At 54.9% G+C, this 15893-nt stretch overlaps 1 protein-coding gene across 12 annotated transcripts in view; it reads right to left on the reverse strand.

The window, feature by feature from the left end:
• Positions 1-6028: 6028 nt before the first annotated feature.
• The window catches only part of NCOR2 (nuclear receptor corepressor 2), a 218771-nt gene continuing 208906 nt past the window's right edge, over positions 6029-15893 (reverse strand). For 7 of the 12 annotated variants that reach the window (XM_034068499.1, XM_034068498.1, XM_034068496.1 and 4 more), the window contains 7 exons: positions 15369-15562; positions 13838-13987; positions 13482-13627; positions 12306-12359; positions 9666-9893; positions 8006-8185; positions 7755-7930 (listed from right to left, as the gene is read on the reverse strand). In XM_034068499.1, coding sequence (XP_033924390.1) covers positions 7755-7930; positions 8006-8185; positions 9666-9893; positions 12306-12359; positions 13482-13627; positions 13838-13987; positions 15369-15562 — 1128 coding nt within the window. Of the gene's footprint in view, positions 7931-8005; positions 8186-9665; positions 9894-12305; positions 12360-13481; positions 13628-13837; positions 13988-15368; positions 15563-15893 lie in introns of all 12 variants that reach the window. The other 5 variants (XM_034068507.1, XM_034068506.1, XM_034068501.1 and 2 more) reach the window with 3 other exon arrangements.

The following is a 15893-nucleotide window of genomic DNA, read 5'->3' on the forward strand; positions in this document are numbered from 1 at the left end:
GTGCCATCAGCCTGGGGACAGCAGGTACCCAAGAGCCCTGCAGAAGCAGGCAGCTGGATAAAGCCATGCTCACTGCTGGGAGCAAGGGGAGGGGGCTGCTCAGCAGCAAGGTGACTCCTTGCCCGTGCCTGTGCCTCCTGTGCTGCCCCATCTCCCCCAGGTAACAGGGTGCAGCAGAAACCCCTCTTCCTTCAAGCCTGTTCCCAAAGAAGCTCTTCCAGCCAACAGTAACACACTTTGCTTTCCTTCCCAGCACGGCCTGGGGCACAAACCAACATCTGGACCTAATAAAAAGGTTGCCCTCCCCCACAAGGAGACCCAAGAGCAACCTCTGTGATTTGGTTCCCAACCTCTGCTGCTTGGTTTCTGCTTCACCAATGGACAGAGGGGCAGCTCCAGCTCAGGGGCTGCTGCTGGTTTGATGGGGAGCAGGATGGTCCAGCAGCCCACAGGAGCTTACAGATGGGTGCAGAGGGGGTGAAGCTGATGGGTCACACTGCTGAGGAGCCAGCAATGCTTGAACGGGTTGTGCCTTCTCTAGTTGGGGTTTAAGGGTTTGTTCTTCCCTTGAACAGAATGATGGTTGTGGTTCCAACACCAGGAACGCTGGGGATGGCTCCAAGCCAAGGCCCAGGATTAACGTCCCCATGGGGAAAAGCTTCGGTGCTTTGGTCCAACTGGAACGCAGACCCAGACCTGGCACCCACCTCCAGGCACGCACTGAGTGGGATCCTTGTGCCTGACCTCTGGCAGCTGCTTTGTGCTCTGGAAAGGGATCAGGATGAAACAGCAGCACAAAACACTCCTGGATCCTGGCAGGGCTGGATCGGGATCGCACAGCCACGGACCTGCCTCTGCAAACACCCAGGTCAGTGGGGTCCAAACCTCTTCAGAGTCCATGTCCTGCTGGAGCTGGTTCAGGGCCCATCCCATGTGCTGACAGCCACTCTGCAGGCTGGGGAGTGTGTTGGATGGGGATGTGGTGTTTGAGAGCAGCCTTCTGGATGGTGTCTGCATCCTGCTCCTCATGGAACCTTCTCTTCCTGCTGTGAGATGAGTCCCCGCAGCCCATGGAGGTCCCTCTCCTGCAGGCACAGTGGTTTGTGCTAATGCTGACCTGCATTGAGGCTTGATGAGGGCTGCACACCCATGGGTGAGACCTCAGACCAGCCCTCCTCAGGGCTTCTGCTCCCTCCATGAGTAAGGACAGCACTAAATACACCATTGTTACTATGGCCGGACCTCGCAGCTGGTGCCATTGGTGTTTCCTGTCCCCTGGCACTGAGTGTTCTCCATGCATCTCTTCATCAAAGAGACTGCAAATGACCAATGAATACAGGGAGAAGTCAGGGGGGCAGCAAAATGTCTGGACCAAGATCAATCTTTACTGACAACTGCTGCTTTTCCTAAGTGAAAGTTCCCTGTGGAGTTGGAAACAGCGTCTGACTTCAAAGCAGAGCTCTCCAGATGGAGTTTAGCACGGCTGCTAACACCCTGCGCCTCGCCAGGTTACAGGGAGGAACACTTGGACTGTTCCCAAGCAGGGAAACGCACCGGCCTCCCCAAACAGGCTCCAAACGATGTGTGAGCGATGCTCTCTCCACCATGTAGGTGGCAAAGCTGCTCTCCAGGCCTCAGAGAGGAGTTGTTCCTGTTCTCCTCTTGCGAGGTCAGCAAAGGGGAAAGCCTCATCTGGTGGTGGTTACACTGGGGCTGCTGTGTGCAGCAGATGGATGTGGTCCTCTTCGGGTGGGATCCGGATGCTCTCCTGTATCCCATGATGGCATCACTGCTGTGCCAGCAGGAGGGAGCCCCTGAAGCCGGTGAGGCCGGAGGGCAGGGACAAAGCCTGACCTGCACTAAAAGCCTTGAAAGCAGCCCAAGGACTTTACCTTTAAACCCAACTTCCGCAGGTCTGGAATCCTGCACCCTGTTGGGGGATTCCCCCTCCAAATCAGCTGCACTGACCCCAGCTGCAGGCTGCAGAGCTGTGCATCCAAGGGGTTGTTGCTGTGTTCCTGGTTTGGTTCCATGTTTGTGAACACCCCACAAGCTCCTCTGAGCACCTGCACTTCAGTGGGGCTGGCGCAGCTCTGTCCGCACACAACTGCTCCCAGCTCCCGATGGTGCTGAGCGATGTATGAGCCCTGACAAACACTCGTCTGGGTGATTACAGGAGGCCAAGGACGAGAGCATAAATAAACCTGACAATGAATTCAGTGTGCACAGCAACACTTGTTCCCAAGCACCTCATTGAGCCCGGCTCTTCCCAGAGGGGCACACAGGCCAAGGCAGAGCTCAGCCAGCCCAAACACCCCTGCCCAACGCCCTTCAGTGTCCTGGTGCTGATAAGAGCCAAGCATCCCATCAAAAGCCTCTCTATTTTCCTTCCAAGCTCCTCGCCAGCCCCAAACGTCTCATCCCCTGCCAAGATCAGCTCTTTACCCTCAGCATGGTTATCACAGAGCATGTATAATTTCACAGCACTGACGAATGACTGCATGGATTGCAATTGCCAGGAGAGTATGAAATGCTTCCTGCTGTAAGGAGACCAGGAATGGTGACCAGCTTGCCTGGCCAAAGGCATGTCTGACCCAGGCAGATGCTGAGCTGAAGAGCCCCTGCTCTGCTGGGTGCTACCAGCACATGGCCTTTGTGTTCTGGTGTGTTTTATACATACATATATATAGATATGTATATATACATGTGTGTGTGTATATATATACATTATATATATATATACACACACACACATATATATATTTCTTCTTTCCAATCTCTCCCTGCTCATCACTGGGTACCACATCCGCATCCCTCTCCCTGTCACCCACAGCACATGCAGATCACAGGGAGGATGCTGAAGCAACACCGTGCCCTGGCTCACACAAGGACAACCTCACCTCGTGTCTTCCTCCCCTGTTCTCATCACTCAGCCTGGCCCAGCAAAATATCTTCCTCTTGCTTTAATTCTTCCCACAACAATCCTCATAATCCCAACAAAACACGAGTTCATCACCAGGAGAAGGTCACAATGCTCCTCACAGCCTCTGTCCAGGGCAAAGGCAGCAGGGACCATCTTCTATCTTCCCCATTCAAAACCTGCCTGCCATCCCATCAGAATACAAGTCTGGACTTTGGACTGTTTTAAAGCCATCTGCTTTTGTCCCTTTTCATCCAAAGCTTTATGTGAGAGCTGCTCAAGTAGAGCTAAACTTTTCCATCATTAAATCCTAAATGTTGGCCTTGACTTTATTTCCCACCTTCTGCTTCAGCATCAGTGTGAATTACTGACCAGGGCTGCTGCTGTCAGCCCTCAGCAGCGTCTGAACTGGTGCAAGAGGCTGAACAGCTTGGCTGTAAATAAGGCAAAAGCCTTTCCAAGGAATCCTGCTGTAAAATCCACTTCTCCAACCCACAGCCCTTCACTGGATGACATTCCATGCAGTTACTGAGCCTGCCCTCACACAGAACCATACCCTCGGCTCCCTGTACCCACATCCATCACCTCACACACCCCACGGCAGGGGTCAGTGCTCCTGGAGCATCATCCCTGTGGCTCCAGATGCAGGAGAGGAACTTGAGGACCCATCCAAGTCATCACACCCCAAAGTCAGACCCCATGGGATGGATGGCAGGGGTAAATCTACACCTGCAAACAGACACTGGGGCTGCTGTTTCATTAGGCAGTGTCTGATTGGCCTCCCCAGTAACCTCCTGCAGGGCTCATGTGGCATCACCCACATCCAGAACCATTTTAAAGTAATTCTCTTTTAAAATCCCACTTAAGTTAAATGTTAAGTTTCAATCACAGTTGACCAGTGCTTACCTTGGCTGCTGGTCGGAGAGCAACGAAGGTGTCCTCCAGCATCACTGCTGCTCCATGCGGGCACAGATGCAGGTATCCCTTGGTGAGGGGCGTTTAGCCAAGGGATCTGTGGTCCCACAGACATCCTTGGGTACCACCAGCTCCTGCAGTCCGTTGGGAGGGGGGGCAGGTACTTCCATCAGCCCCATTGCCAGCAGTGCCATGGCATGGTCACGGTGTAGCCAGTGGGCACACACCACACAGCCCAAGCTGTATCATCCTGGGGTACCCAACACTGCAGCCACCATCCCTTTGCCCCATCTCAGCCCTTTTTACCTCGGACACCCCATTAGTGCCCATTGGCACAGGCATCCCCAACCCACCCCATCACCCCTCTCACCACCATCCTCCCGCACTGTGTTTTGGTGCCAAAGAAGGCGGTTTTGGTTGTTTGGGTTGGTTTGTTTGCTATTCTTTATTCTGACACCAGGAGGGCAGTGTTCAGCACTGCTGCCCACACCACTCACTGGTGGGCATGGGAGCAATAGAACAGTGAACCAAACCCCTTCACCTCCAGCAGAGCAATCCCCCCCTCTGAGCAAGCTACAGCAGGATTTACACCCGGTGGGTTCTCTGGACAGCCCCAGCTATGGTACAGCTCAGCTCCAACCAGCGATGCACAGGTGGTGGTACAAGAGATGCTTCCCCCCTCCCGGTACAGCTCAAACGATTGAATCATCCCATAACTTGTTTGCCTGTTACAAGTCACAAACCTTAGCTTTAAACTTGGGGTATTTAATAGTTCCAGGTGAGTTTCTGTGGTCGGAGCCTGCCATGAGGTTTTGGGATGCTTGAGGATGCTTCGGTCCCCGGATGAGGGGTGAGCAGGGGGGGAGCATGAGGAGGGCAGGATGGGGACAGCAATTCCCCCTTTCCCAAACCTGTGCTCCCCCAGCCCACGTGTGAGCAGGGAAATGGGGGCATCACCCCATAGCAGATCCCCAGGGCTGGGTGCACCCCCACCGAGCAGCTGTGGGCCTCATCCCATTGATCTGACCCTAATCCCTTCATCTGCAGCAAGAGGATGCTCCCTGCTCCAGCACCGCAACAAAGGGGCTCAAAGCCACCGATGGCAACTGCCCTGTGTGTTCCCATGGTGTCCCTGCTGCAGGAGCCTCTGTGGTGGGATGGGGCATGTGTGGGGAGAGCAAATGATGGAGAAGACAAAGCACCAAAACCAACTGTGCCGTGGGGCTGAGCTCCTAACAATGGAGATTCCGGAGTGCAGGATCAAACCCTGCGTGGCCATGGGCTGCTCCCCTCCCAGCCCAGTCCTGGTGTGATGGGGACACATAGCATAGAGCTGGGAACACCAGTGATGCATCAGGAATGATCCCAAGGGATCGCAGGGTGTGAGGCTGATGGAGCCTGGCAGTGGTTGGGGGTCACTGCACAGCAGCCCCACAGCACCATGTCCTCCTGCAAGCACTGATGGAGGAGACCCTCTGCCCAACCACAGACCCACCAGCACCCAGCCACAAACCCACAGGGACCAACACCACCTCTCCAACACCTCAACCCCTTTGACAGCCTCACGGCACAGCCATGGGGGCTTCAGTCCCCCCAGATCCAACCCTCATCCTGCACACACCAAGGACATGGTGGAAACTGGGAAACAGAAGCACAGCTGCAGTGTTAGCACCAAGGGTGGGACAAGCTCCTTACCCCCATCCCATGGTTCCAGGTACCACCATGGGCAAACACTGCCTGGCATTAATGGGGAGAACAACCCAACCCCTGCTCGAGGGCAGCTCCTGGCTGCAATCCGTGGCGCTTCCCGATGTCCTGATGTGGGGTTGGCATGGGATACCCACATGCTGTCCTAGGGATACTGGTCATTCCACATCCACCTTCCACCATCACCTTCCTGGATGCGGAGACACCAATGCAGCACACAGTATCGCTGCTGTGCCAAGTGGGAACTTTATTCTTTGCTGTGATTTCTTCCTTTCCTTTTCCCTATTTTTTCCCCAAATAGGTCAAAGGAGGTGGCTTTGAAATGGGTCAGATTTGGGATTTCCTTTCCTTTTTTCCCCAGCAAGATCTGCAGCACACAAAGAGCACCCTGCGCAGCCCTCAGCTCCGGTTAGCTTGTGCATGGCAGAGCCACGGAGACACCAGCAGCGAGACCCTGGGAATGGACAAACTTCCACATCTCTTGTGCATGAACTCGGAACTGTTATTTTTTTGTTTGTTTTTTTCTTTAAAATAATAAAAAAAGGAAAAAGCACAACAGAAAAGACACAAACCCCGTGGCTGACCATGAAAAACCTGTACATTGTAAAAAAACCAACAACGGGAGAACTGAAACAACCAACCCCAAACAAACAACAACCACCAGCATTCGCTTGGCTTCCCAATCAGAATCAACCTGGGAACGATGCAGGGGAACAGATGCAGGGACCCGCACGTCGGGGGCCGGGGCCAGGCTCTGGGTTCCTCTAGTGATGAACAGGATGCAAAGCAGTTAATAATACTTGTATTTTTTTTGGTTTTTTACCTTTTTTTGCCATATTTTTCCCCCCAGAGCAAGAAAAAGCAGAATTGAATGAGGAAAAGAAAAAAAAAAGAGTCTAATATTTGTTCTTTACCCATGTAACTGCAGATATGAGCCAACAGCTGGAATGGAAACAAAAGAACGCAACGCGGAGCATTCGTGGGTATCACAAAAATACAATAAAAACTTTTTTTGTCCTTTTTTCTCCGTTTTTTGGGTGTTTTCTTGACGTTTCCGCAGTGAAGTCCCTGCCACGGCGGCTCCGGCCCCTGCACCCGGGGGGAGCCAACATCTACAACAGGCAAACGGCTTCTGCTGAGTCAGCAAAGGGGTGGGTGGAACGGGGGCCCTGCAACCATGGCAAGATTTCGGTTTGGTATCTGTTAAGCTAAGTCCATACATTCTCCTGACTCACGGATAACACGGATGGAGCGGCGTTACCTCCTCTCTTCCTTTCAACCCTTCCATACAATGGACAAACGCATCGAAGCCTGCAGCAAGAGCAGAACCTCCTTCACAGCATGTGTCATACTGCGGTTTCCAGTCCTTCCTCGCGTAAAATAGTGACAGAATTCACTGAAGGTATCAAAAATATACCCTGTAGACCCAATACAATTTACAATTGCCTTTTCTCACCGTTCAGAAAACAATGCACTTAAAGCCAGCGAGCCCCTGGGCAGGCATCCCTGCCCGCTCCCATCGGAGCCCGGGATCGCTTCCACCAAAGGGACCAGGAATCTGTGTGGTTTTAAGAAGTAACTCCTCATTCCCCCCTTTCCTGCTCACCCCGGCCATGTCTGGAGCTTGCCGAGAGCTTGTGACCAGGGTATGATGGGCAGACAGCCCTGCGATGAGTGGGGGGAGCAAACTGGGGTGTTCCATCCTATTTCACTCCTTAAACCATGCGCTTGTTGGTCTGAACCCGCTCAAGGTTCTGGGTTTCCGTGGCACAGCCCCACGGCCGGGATGCAGGGCAGCATCCCACAGCCCCCCAGCTCCATTCCTATGGGAGCGAGGGGGTCAGCGCCCAGCAAGGCTGCCAAGACCGAAGATGGGTTCCTTGGGTTTTGTCCCGTTAAGGCTTATTTTCTTCTTTCTTTTCAGACCGAAGAGGATGCAGAAATTTCCGGATGTTGAGAAAGAAAAAACCAAAAATGAAACAAAACGAAACAAAAATAATAATAAAAATAACCCCCAAATAAAAACATTCCCCAAATTGGCCGAGTTGGGAGGGGAAGGAAGAGGATAAAGGAAAAGGGAAAACCCAAACAGCTCTGCTCCTGCATCTTCGCTCGTGAGAGCCGGCGGGGCCGGGGCAGTGCTCGCCCCACACGTCCCCATTCACTCCCATGGCCCTGGGTTCTGTCGCCGTCTCCCTGCCCCTGGGCTGCTTCATTCACTGTCCGAGAGGGTCTCGTACTGGGAGCAGAGCAGGGGCTTGGGCTCCTCGTCCCAGTTGTGGTGCTGGCTGCCGGCGGTGCCCTGCGGCAGTGGTGCGGTGGGCGCTGCCGTCACCACCCCGCTGGGGAGCCGCATGGTGAGCGGGTTGTAGGGGAACGGCGTCGAACCTGTGCGGGGAGCAGAGCGGGGTCAGCGCCAGCCCCATAGGGGCAGCCCCACAGCCCTGGTGTCCCCATCCCTACCTGCGGACGACGGCCGGTCCTCCCAGACGCGGTTGGTGAGCGGTGTCCTCCGGTTGCAGTCACCCTCCGAGTGCACCGAGGAGACGGAGGGCGGCCGCTCGCCCGCAGACAGCCCTGGTGCTGGGGACTTGGCCTTGCGGCTGTTGGGTCTGGCAGCGATCTTTGGCTTCCCCCCTCCTCCTGCAAGGACAAGCGGCCGCTGTCACCCGGCCCATGGGAGGACAGAGCACCCAGGGGTACAGGTGATGGGGTGAGCTCTGCACTGCGGCAGGAAGAGGATTCTGTGCCCCCTCTGCTCTCTGCTTTGTGGGTTGATGCCATGGAGGGGATGTGGGGCAGCCGTGCAGCTCTGCATGGGCTGTTTGTCTGTGGGGTCTGCTCCCAAGCGATCTCCTGTGTTAGCCCACAGAGAGGGGCCATGGGACAGGAGCCCTGTGAGCTGCTGTGCAGGCGGTTGGCAGGGACCCCCCCAAGGAGCTACAGGGGTGCTGGGCCCCGAGCACATTCCCTGCTCCCATGGTTTACATGGCCAGGATGGGTTTGAACCCGTTCTTGCAGCAAAACCCGGGGTGATGTTCAGGCAGCTCAAGGGGAAAGGGCCCCTGATGGGGACGTCAGCCCAGCTAAACCAGGGGAGCTCCCAAAGGGGGGGATGGATGGGCTCTGATCCCACCCTGCCTGCCCAGGCAGCCCCCGGGCATGGGGAAGCATGGTTGGAAGAAGCTGGTTTCATGCAGGAGCCAGAGAAGCTGTTCTGCAACAAGCTGAAGAGTGCCTGGTGTGAGCTGACCTGGAGAGAGCTGCAGTGTGCCTGAGGACCCTGCTCCTCAGGGCTCTGTGCCCTTACTGCCAAGGGTGACCCCAGCACTGGGTGCTTGCAAGAGGCAATCTGCCCTCAGCAGGCACGTGGGGACAAACATCCCCCATCCATCCCTGGCCACCCTCCTCTTCCTGAACTGGGGGCCTGCAGAACAACCCCTGAGCTCTGCTCAAGCCTCTCCTGCGGCTGAGCAGACCCCACTGTGATACCCAACCAGCTCTGCAAGCCCCATTGGGGCTCACCCCAGCCCTGCTCTCCAAAGTCCTCTCCTTTCTACACTCTGAGCTCCCTTAGGCTCTGTCCCTTGCTCCAGGCACCCCCAGGTCACATCCAACCCTCTGTCCCAGGCTGCACCCAACACCTGCTGTCCCAGCCTGGGGTGGGGAGGGAAACACCACCTGTGCCATGTTCCCTACATTGGGCCCTCTCAGCTCCTTCCCTTGTTTAGGGCCCAGCGATCCCACCCAGGGTTTATGGACAGCTCGGGGTGGCTGTGGAGGTTTATGGCTTCCACCTTTTGAGTGTGGATCCCCCCTCCCCCCCATAGACCTTATATTGTGTAAACAAGGAAAAGGAGATATTAACCCCAACACACGGGAAAGGAGCAGTCAGTGGGTTTAGAGAAAGCATCAGCACCTTCCGAGACCATCAACTGAACGTGAACAAGACCAGGATTAATGAGCAGAGTCACAAAGCTCAAAGCTGGGGCAGGGAGGGGAGAAAAGAGAACCAAAGGGAACAAAACCCGAGGGGAGGAATAAATCCCCCCCCGCGAGGGGAAGTGTCAGGAGGCTGAGCATTAATAACACAGAGAGAGCCAAGGTGGAGAGGGCTGCAGACCTGGCAAGGAGCGCACGTCCTCGTTTCGTCCATCAGCAGGAGTTATGGGCATAGCAGCGGGCAGGCTTGCACTGGCATTCAGAGAGTTAAAAGCATTGGCACTGAGAGGTGAGCGCTCTTCCCACTGCTCGTCATATTTACCCATTAGGGCTTTCCTAATTATTGCCTCCAACCCCATGTTGGTACTGGAATTCTCTTGGACCGACTGGCTCCTACAACTGATTAGCCCTGGGAGATACGGGAAGGGGAGGAGAGAGGGGATGGGAGATGGGGGGGAGCCAAATGAGAAGAAAGATGGGGGGGGGAACGGGGAAAGGGGGAGAAAGGAGACAAGGGAGAAGGGAAGAAACAAACAGTCAGCACATTCTCGCAAAGCAACAAACTTTGTCATCTTGTTCTTTAAAGCGCTGCAATGCACCCGTCCTCCTCCTCCTCCCCGCTCCATCCCGCCCCAGGGACTGGCAGGGGCTGGCCATGGGATGGGATGGGGCTTAGTCTGGGATTTGGGATTTGCAGGCAGGCAGGGCTCGGAGGATGGCAGAGGGGAATGGGTTGTCACTGAGCACGGGGAGTGACTGTATAACTGCAGGAAGAGGGGTGCTGTGCTCCCTACATGGGGGCAGGAGGAGGGTCACCTGGAGGTGGGGTCCATAGGGATGCACACAGGGATCAAAAGTCAGTGTGCCAGGAATTCAGAGGCTGGGGCTGTTTCCCATGGAGGAAAAATGAGGGAAGGAAGAGAGGGCACCCCAGAAACCACCGCAGTGGAAAGAGGTGACTGGATTTGGCCTTGGCATCAGCGGCAGCAAAGGCAGCCCTGGATGAGGGCACCCGCCTGCGGAGAGGGGAGAGTCCTTTGTCCCCCTCCCCATCACCCAGCCCGTTCCCTTCCTCCCCCCAGGCCGGTGGCCCCCGGGGCTATGGGACAGGATGCAGAGGCAAGTGGTGTGTGGCGTGGTTGTGAGTCTCAAGCCATGCAGTTATGGTGCAGCACCGCACAGGGACCAGAGGGCACTAGGTTCAGCCACGCCACCGTCATTCCCGAGGTGGCGGTTACAGGGAACAAGCAAAGGGCAAAATACAGACATGAAACCAGCAGGCTGGCGAGGAAAGCCCCATTGCCAGCCCCCCTCCCACCCCCCCCCAGCTCATCACATCCCAGGGGTGTTTGCACTGGGATCACTGCCCCTCTGCTCGGAAAGGGATGGATCCCGGTTCACTTGTCTCTCCTGGTTCCCTCCCGCAGACCCTGTCCTTAGGTTCCCTACACTCTGCCTTTAACACTCTGCCTTTAAGCCTTCCTGCAGCACAGCAGGAGTGGGTTTATCCAGGGGATGCTCTAAGGAAACTGGGCCTTAAACCCCAAATCCTGCCTGGCTGCATCCTCTGATCCCAGCTGCTGACATGAGCAGGCTGCTTCTCCCAGACACACACCAGTGAGGGCTCTCCTACCACACAAAGTCCTTGCCTGCAGCAAAGTCATTTGCAAGCCCACTTAGACATGGGCAGCGGGTGGCAAGAGCTCGACCACCTCCACTCTCTCCCTCAGGCTGGTCTCAGGGTACCCATGCTGGCCACCCAACCATACAGGGCCACTTTCTGCCCCTCTTTGCCCTGACCCCTTTCTTAAGCAGCTCCCTCTCTTCCCTTCCCAGCTGAAAGCCCTGGGCCCAGCAGTGCCCATGGGGAAACTCCTGAACCACCATTTCAGCCCCTACGGGATGATCCCCACGCTCAGCACAGCAAACACATCTCCATGGTTGTCTGGGGATCCATCCCAAACCCTTTCTTCCTGCGAGCAGGGGCCTCTTTGGGGTTTGGGTACAGCCCCAGTGTTAGCCAGCGAAACCCCTGGTTAGGCAGGCCTTATGCTGGTTAGGGTCAGGGACTCGCTGATGTCCACCACGGCTGCCTGCAGAAACCAGCACCAGAGCTGCTCCTCCAGAACCAGCTGATCAAACCCCAACCCATCAGGGTCCAAGGTGCCACAAAGCCCATCTGGTGGCACCAGCAGCACCACCATGGTGAGACCTGGCCACCGGCTGAATGGTTCCTCCCAGCTTCTGAGATACTGGAGTCAACCCATGCTTGAAGCACCCCAAGCACTGAGCACACTGCTGGATCGAGCACCCCTCCATCCTCCATGTAACACCTCCTCTTGGTCCTCAGCCATTGCAGTCCACACAACACTCACAGTTCAAGGTTACTGGGTGCTGCTCTCACCCCAGTTTGCTTCTGTAACAGGCTCAGAGCTGCTTCCCACCCTGCTGCTCCCTTTCGCCACTGCTCTCCTACACATCCACGGGTGACCACAAGATCCCATAAAGACCACAGTGCTCTCTTTCAAGTATGAGTTCCACCTTTCTGTAGTTTAACCCTCCGTTGCCATCAGATGGACAACCCCTGCTTGACTTTTAACCTCTCCTCAAACTCTGTCATGATTTCCAAGGAATTACACTGCACTGGCTCCAACTCAACAGCAGGAAGTTATGGTGTGTCCCAAGGTTTCAGGCTCCCAGCAACTGTTATAATCAGTATTAACAGCAAAAGGGAAAAAGATGCTTAAGTCTACCAGTCTCCTGCTCTCTTTGCTGTAAGCCCTTTAGGGAATGGGGTATGGTACAGGAATATGGGAGTTACCTGCTCCGGTAATCGCTGGCATATTGAAAATCTCTGTCCCAGGCTGTCCAACATCTGGAGAAAAACAAAGAAGCTCTTCAATACAGAGAGCAGGGAGGGACCTGCAGTGCCAGCCACAGGATCCCAGTGTTCCCTTGTCACAGCACCCAGCCTGGCAGCGCCCACCTTCCCCTGCGCTGGGGCTGTGGGTGCTGGCTGGGACCAGGACCTCTGGGAGATCCACAGTGGACACAACTGGCCAGCTGGGACAGGGCAGAAAAGCAGAGCCCAGAGAGTGATGTCTTGTGCTCAGTGCTGACCTCTCTTCCTCCAGCCCTTTGGATTACACATCAAACCCTCTCTCCCACCTATGGGATTTCCAAAGGCTCCAATCCCCACATCCATGGGGCAGGTCTGGGCAGTGGGGAGGGTGAGGAGGAGAAATGTTAAATCAGTATTTTCCCACTTAGCTGAGCTGTTTGACTTGGATCTCACTTTCCTTAGAATAACAACAATTCTCATCAAATAAGAGGAGTTTCCTATTTCTATGTATTTTCCCTTGATAAGGGAAAGTGTGGAAGGTCACAGGGTTCAGCCACATGTCCCCAAAGGGGCATAACAATACTGTTGGCTCATGGTAACATCATCCAGGAGACGAGACAGCTTGGTCCCTCTTATCCAATGCAGCTGTTGTAAGATGGATTCAAATTGAATTAGTATTGACCATATAATGCTGGGCTAAATTAAATTATGATCCCATCTACTCTATTAGCAGTTAATGAATGAACGGGATGAATTTCTAATACAAGCCAGCCTGGTTAGTCTTACAGAGCTATACCAATATTGATGTAGGGCTTAGAGTCATGTCAGGGGGAGACGCAGCTCAAGGAGGAAGGATTCAGCTTGGCTGGTCATTCATTAAACTATCAATTGCTCTTAAGTCTCCTCCATGCTCAGCTCATTATTTCCTTCCTGTTGAGGTTATGTGGTGCGGGTGGGATTGACAGCCCTAGAGTAAGGAGAGCCCTAGAGCAAACTCCAGCACCGCTCATCCCAGGAAGCATTTGTACCTTAGGCTTCCCAACAAACTGTGGCATGAATCAGAGAGCATCAGCATCCATTCCCCAATCTCCTTTGCTTATCTGTCCTCAAGGCTTTTCCCCCCGGTGCCCTGCATTCACATCCCCACGTCCTTACTGTACTCCGTCTCATTCTTGTTGGTCGTGCTGAGCTTCTTGATGATCTCCTGCTTCTTGGACTTCACCATGGCAGAGTTGCTCTCTGTCAGCTTGCTGAAGAAAGCTGGAGGCTGAGTGTTGTTTCCTGGGGACTTGGACCCCATCCTGCAAAAGCAAAAGACCATGAGAAACTGTGGAGCTGCTGAGACGTTTGGGATCTCCAGCTTTTGTCCCTGTTGCAAAGGTACCACACAATGTTGAAAACCCCCTATAGACAGACAGCAACCCGGGATGGGACACCGCTTGTGGCTGCCAGGAAAGCAGCCTGGTCCATGGTGAGCATCCCTGTGCTGCCCGCAGCATCCCGTCCCTTACCTCTGGTCCATCTGCTCGCCCTCGCGGTACAGGATCGGGTACGGGCCGCTCTTGGCGTGCTCCGGCTCTCCCACGCCGTCTGGTGGAGACACGGGCTCGATGCAGTTGTCAGCGCCGCTGCCGGCCGAGGCCTTGCTCTGCTCCGGGGACCTGCGAGGGGGACCCCCAATGCAGGGGGGAAGGACTGAAACAGCTTCCCCACAGCAGGGCAAAGGCCGAACCTTCCGCACCCTGCGGGCTTACGGTGCCATAATGGGAGCAGGAGGGGGAGCGCAGCTGGGGCATCATGCACTGCAGGCGTGCACTGACCCAACCATGCCCTGGTTCACAGGCATCACAGCAGAACACAGCTGCCCAGGAGGGATGGAGGGACCAGTCCTGGCACTTACTGGCTCAGTTCCTGGCCGGCAGGGTCACAACCCTTTGAAGGGCTGTGACGTTAACCCTTTGGGGATGCAGCTTTTGATTCTCCATCATGTTTGTGCATCCACCAGCTCCCATCCACCTGGTCTGGTGCTGGGGCAGCCTGAAGAGGGTCGGCACAGTCCCCTGCTGCCTGCCTGTGGCCGGTGCCTGGGAGACAGCCAGGCTCAAATCCATGAGGAATTCCTCACGGCAACTTCTGGGAATTTACATCTTAGTGGTTTCTTTTTTCCACTGCTGGGTGGCCAGGGCTGGGCTCTCTCCCCTCATGCTATAAACCCAGCTCTGCTCTTCCCAGCTTTGCCTGCTCCTAATAACATTTACAGTCAAGGAACCGCCAGTTTGGAGACATCAATCTTTCCTGGATGCTGTTATCAGTACCAGGATTTGAAAGTGACTTAAAAGAAATACAGGTAGTGCTTGAAACTGGGAGCTGCAGTTGTCAAGGCACATGTATCAAACAGGCTTCTGAGTCACTGAGAGAAACAAAATGAACTGTAAACCAATGGAAAACACTTGCTTTGGGGTTTTGGAACCACCTGAAAGGTCACTGCACCCTGTGCCAGGGACTGAGGACAGTGACAGGGCAAGAGGCACAAACCAAAACACATGAAATCCTATCCCAATAGAAGAAAACTGGCTTTGAGGTGCTCAAGTGCTGGTATAGGTTGGTGAGAAAGGTGTTGAAGTTTCCATCACTGGAGATACTCAAAACTCCACTGGCCATGACCCAGGAAAACCTGCTCCAGCAGAGCTTGCTGGAGAGCAGGGCATTGGTATGGACAATCTCAAGAGGTCCCTTTCCCCCTGAACTATTCTGTGACACAGGCCAGATTGGGAAAGGGATCATTCACAGTCTCTAAAGGGGTCTAGAGAGCATCTCCAGGACAAGGACAGCAACAGGCACCACCACAGGGGAAAATGCCCCGATCAGAAAGCAGTTTTACACTGTGGGCTGTGTAAGCAAGCAATCCATGCTGGGGAGCATGAATTCAGTGATGCCCAACACCAGCCTGCCCTATGCACCCTGTTACCAGGGGTATCCCTGCACTCAGCAGGTGGGCACAGACCCATCTGCAGCAGCTCTGATGGGACTCTCTGAGCTCACCTTTTCCCCCCTTCATTCTGTGGGGAGATCCTGGAGGCTGCTGTGTGCTCCTGCTGCTGCAGATACACCTCGCTGGGGGCACGGCGCAGGTCCAGCACGGGGCACGTGGCCCCAGGGAAGGTGTACACCGGGGCCTGGATGTGGGAGTTGAGCTGTTGCGGGTGGTGGCGGGTGTAGTCCTGTGTGATGACCTCCTGGAACGAGAAACCCAGGTCAGAAATAGAGCTGGTTTCTACCTCTTGCTTTGCTGGGCTCAAATAAGGGCAAGCAGGAGAGAATGAGGCTGGTTTGTCCCTGAATGGATGTCACTTCTGCCTCTTGCCTGCAGCAGCTCTCACGATAGGCTTGTTGGGGATGCAAACACCCAGGCTGACCACGCTGGATGCACCCTGCTCTCTCCAGCCCCCAGCCTGAAGTGTTGAGGTCTCCAGCATCACTCCCAGCCCTTCCCTACCAGACATGCTACATAACAGCTCTCACTCCTCCCTAGAGCCCCAGTGGGAAGGCAAGAACAAGGATAATTAC

The sequence above is a fragment of the Melopsittacus undulatus genome, chromosome 12 (genome assembly GCF_012275295.1).
Source record: "Melopsittacus undulatus isolate bMelUnd1 chromosome 12, bMelUnd1.mat.Z, whole genome shotgun sequence".
In the NCBI taxonomy this organism is placed as follows: Eukaryota; Metazoa; Chordata; class Aves; order Psittaciformes; family Psittaculidae; genus Melopsittacus; species Melopsittacus undulatus.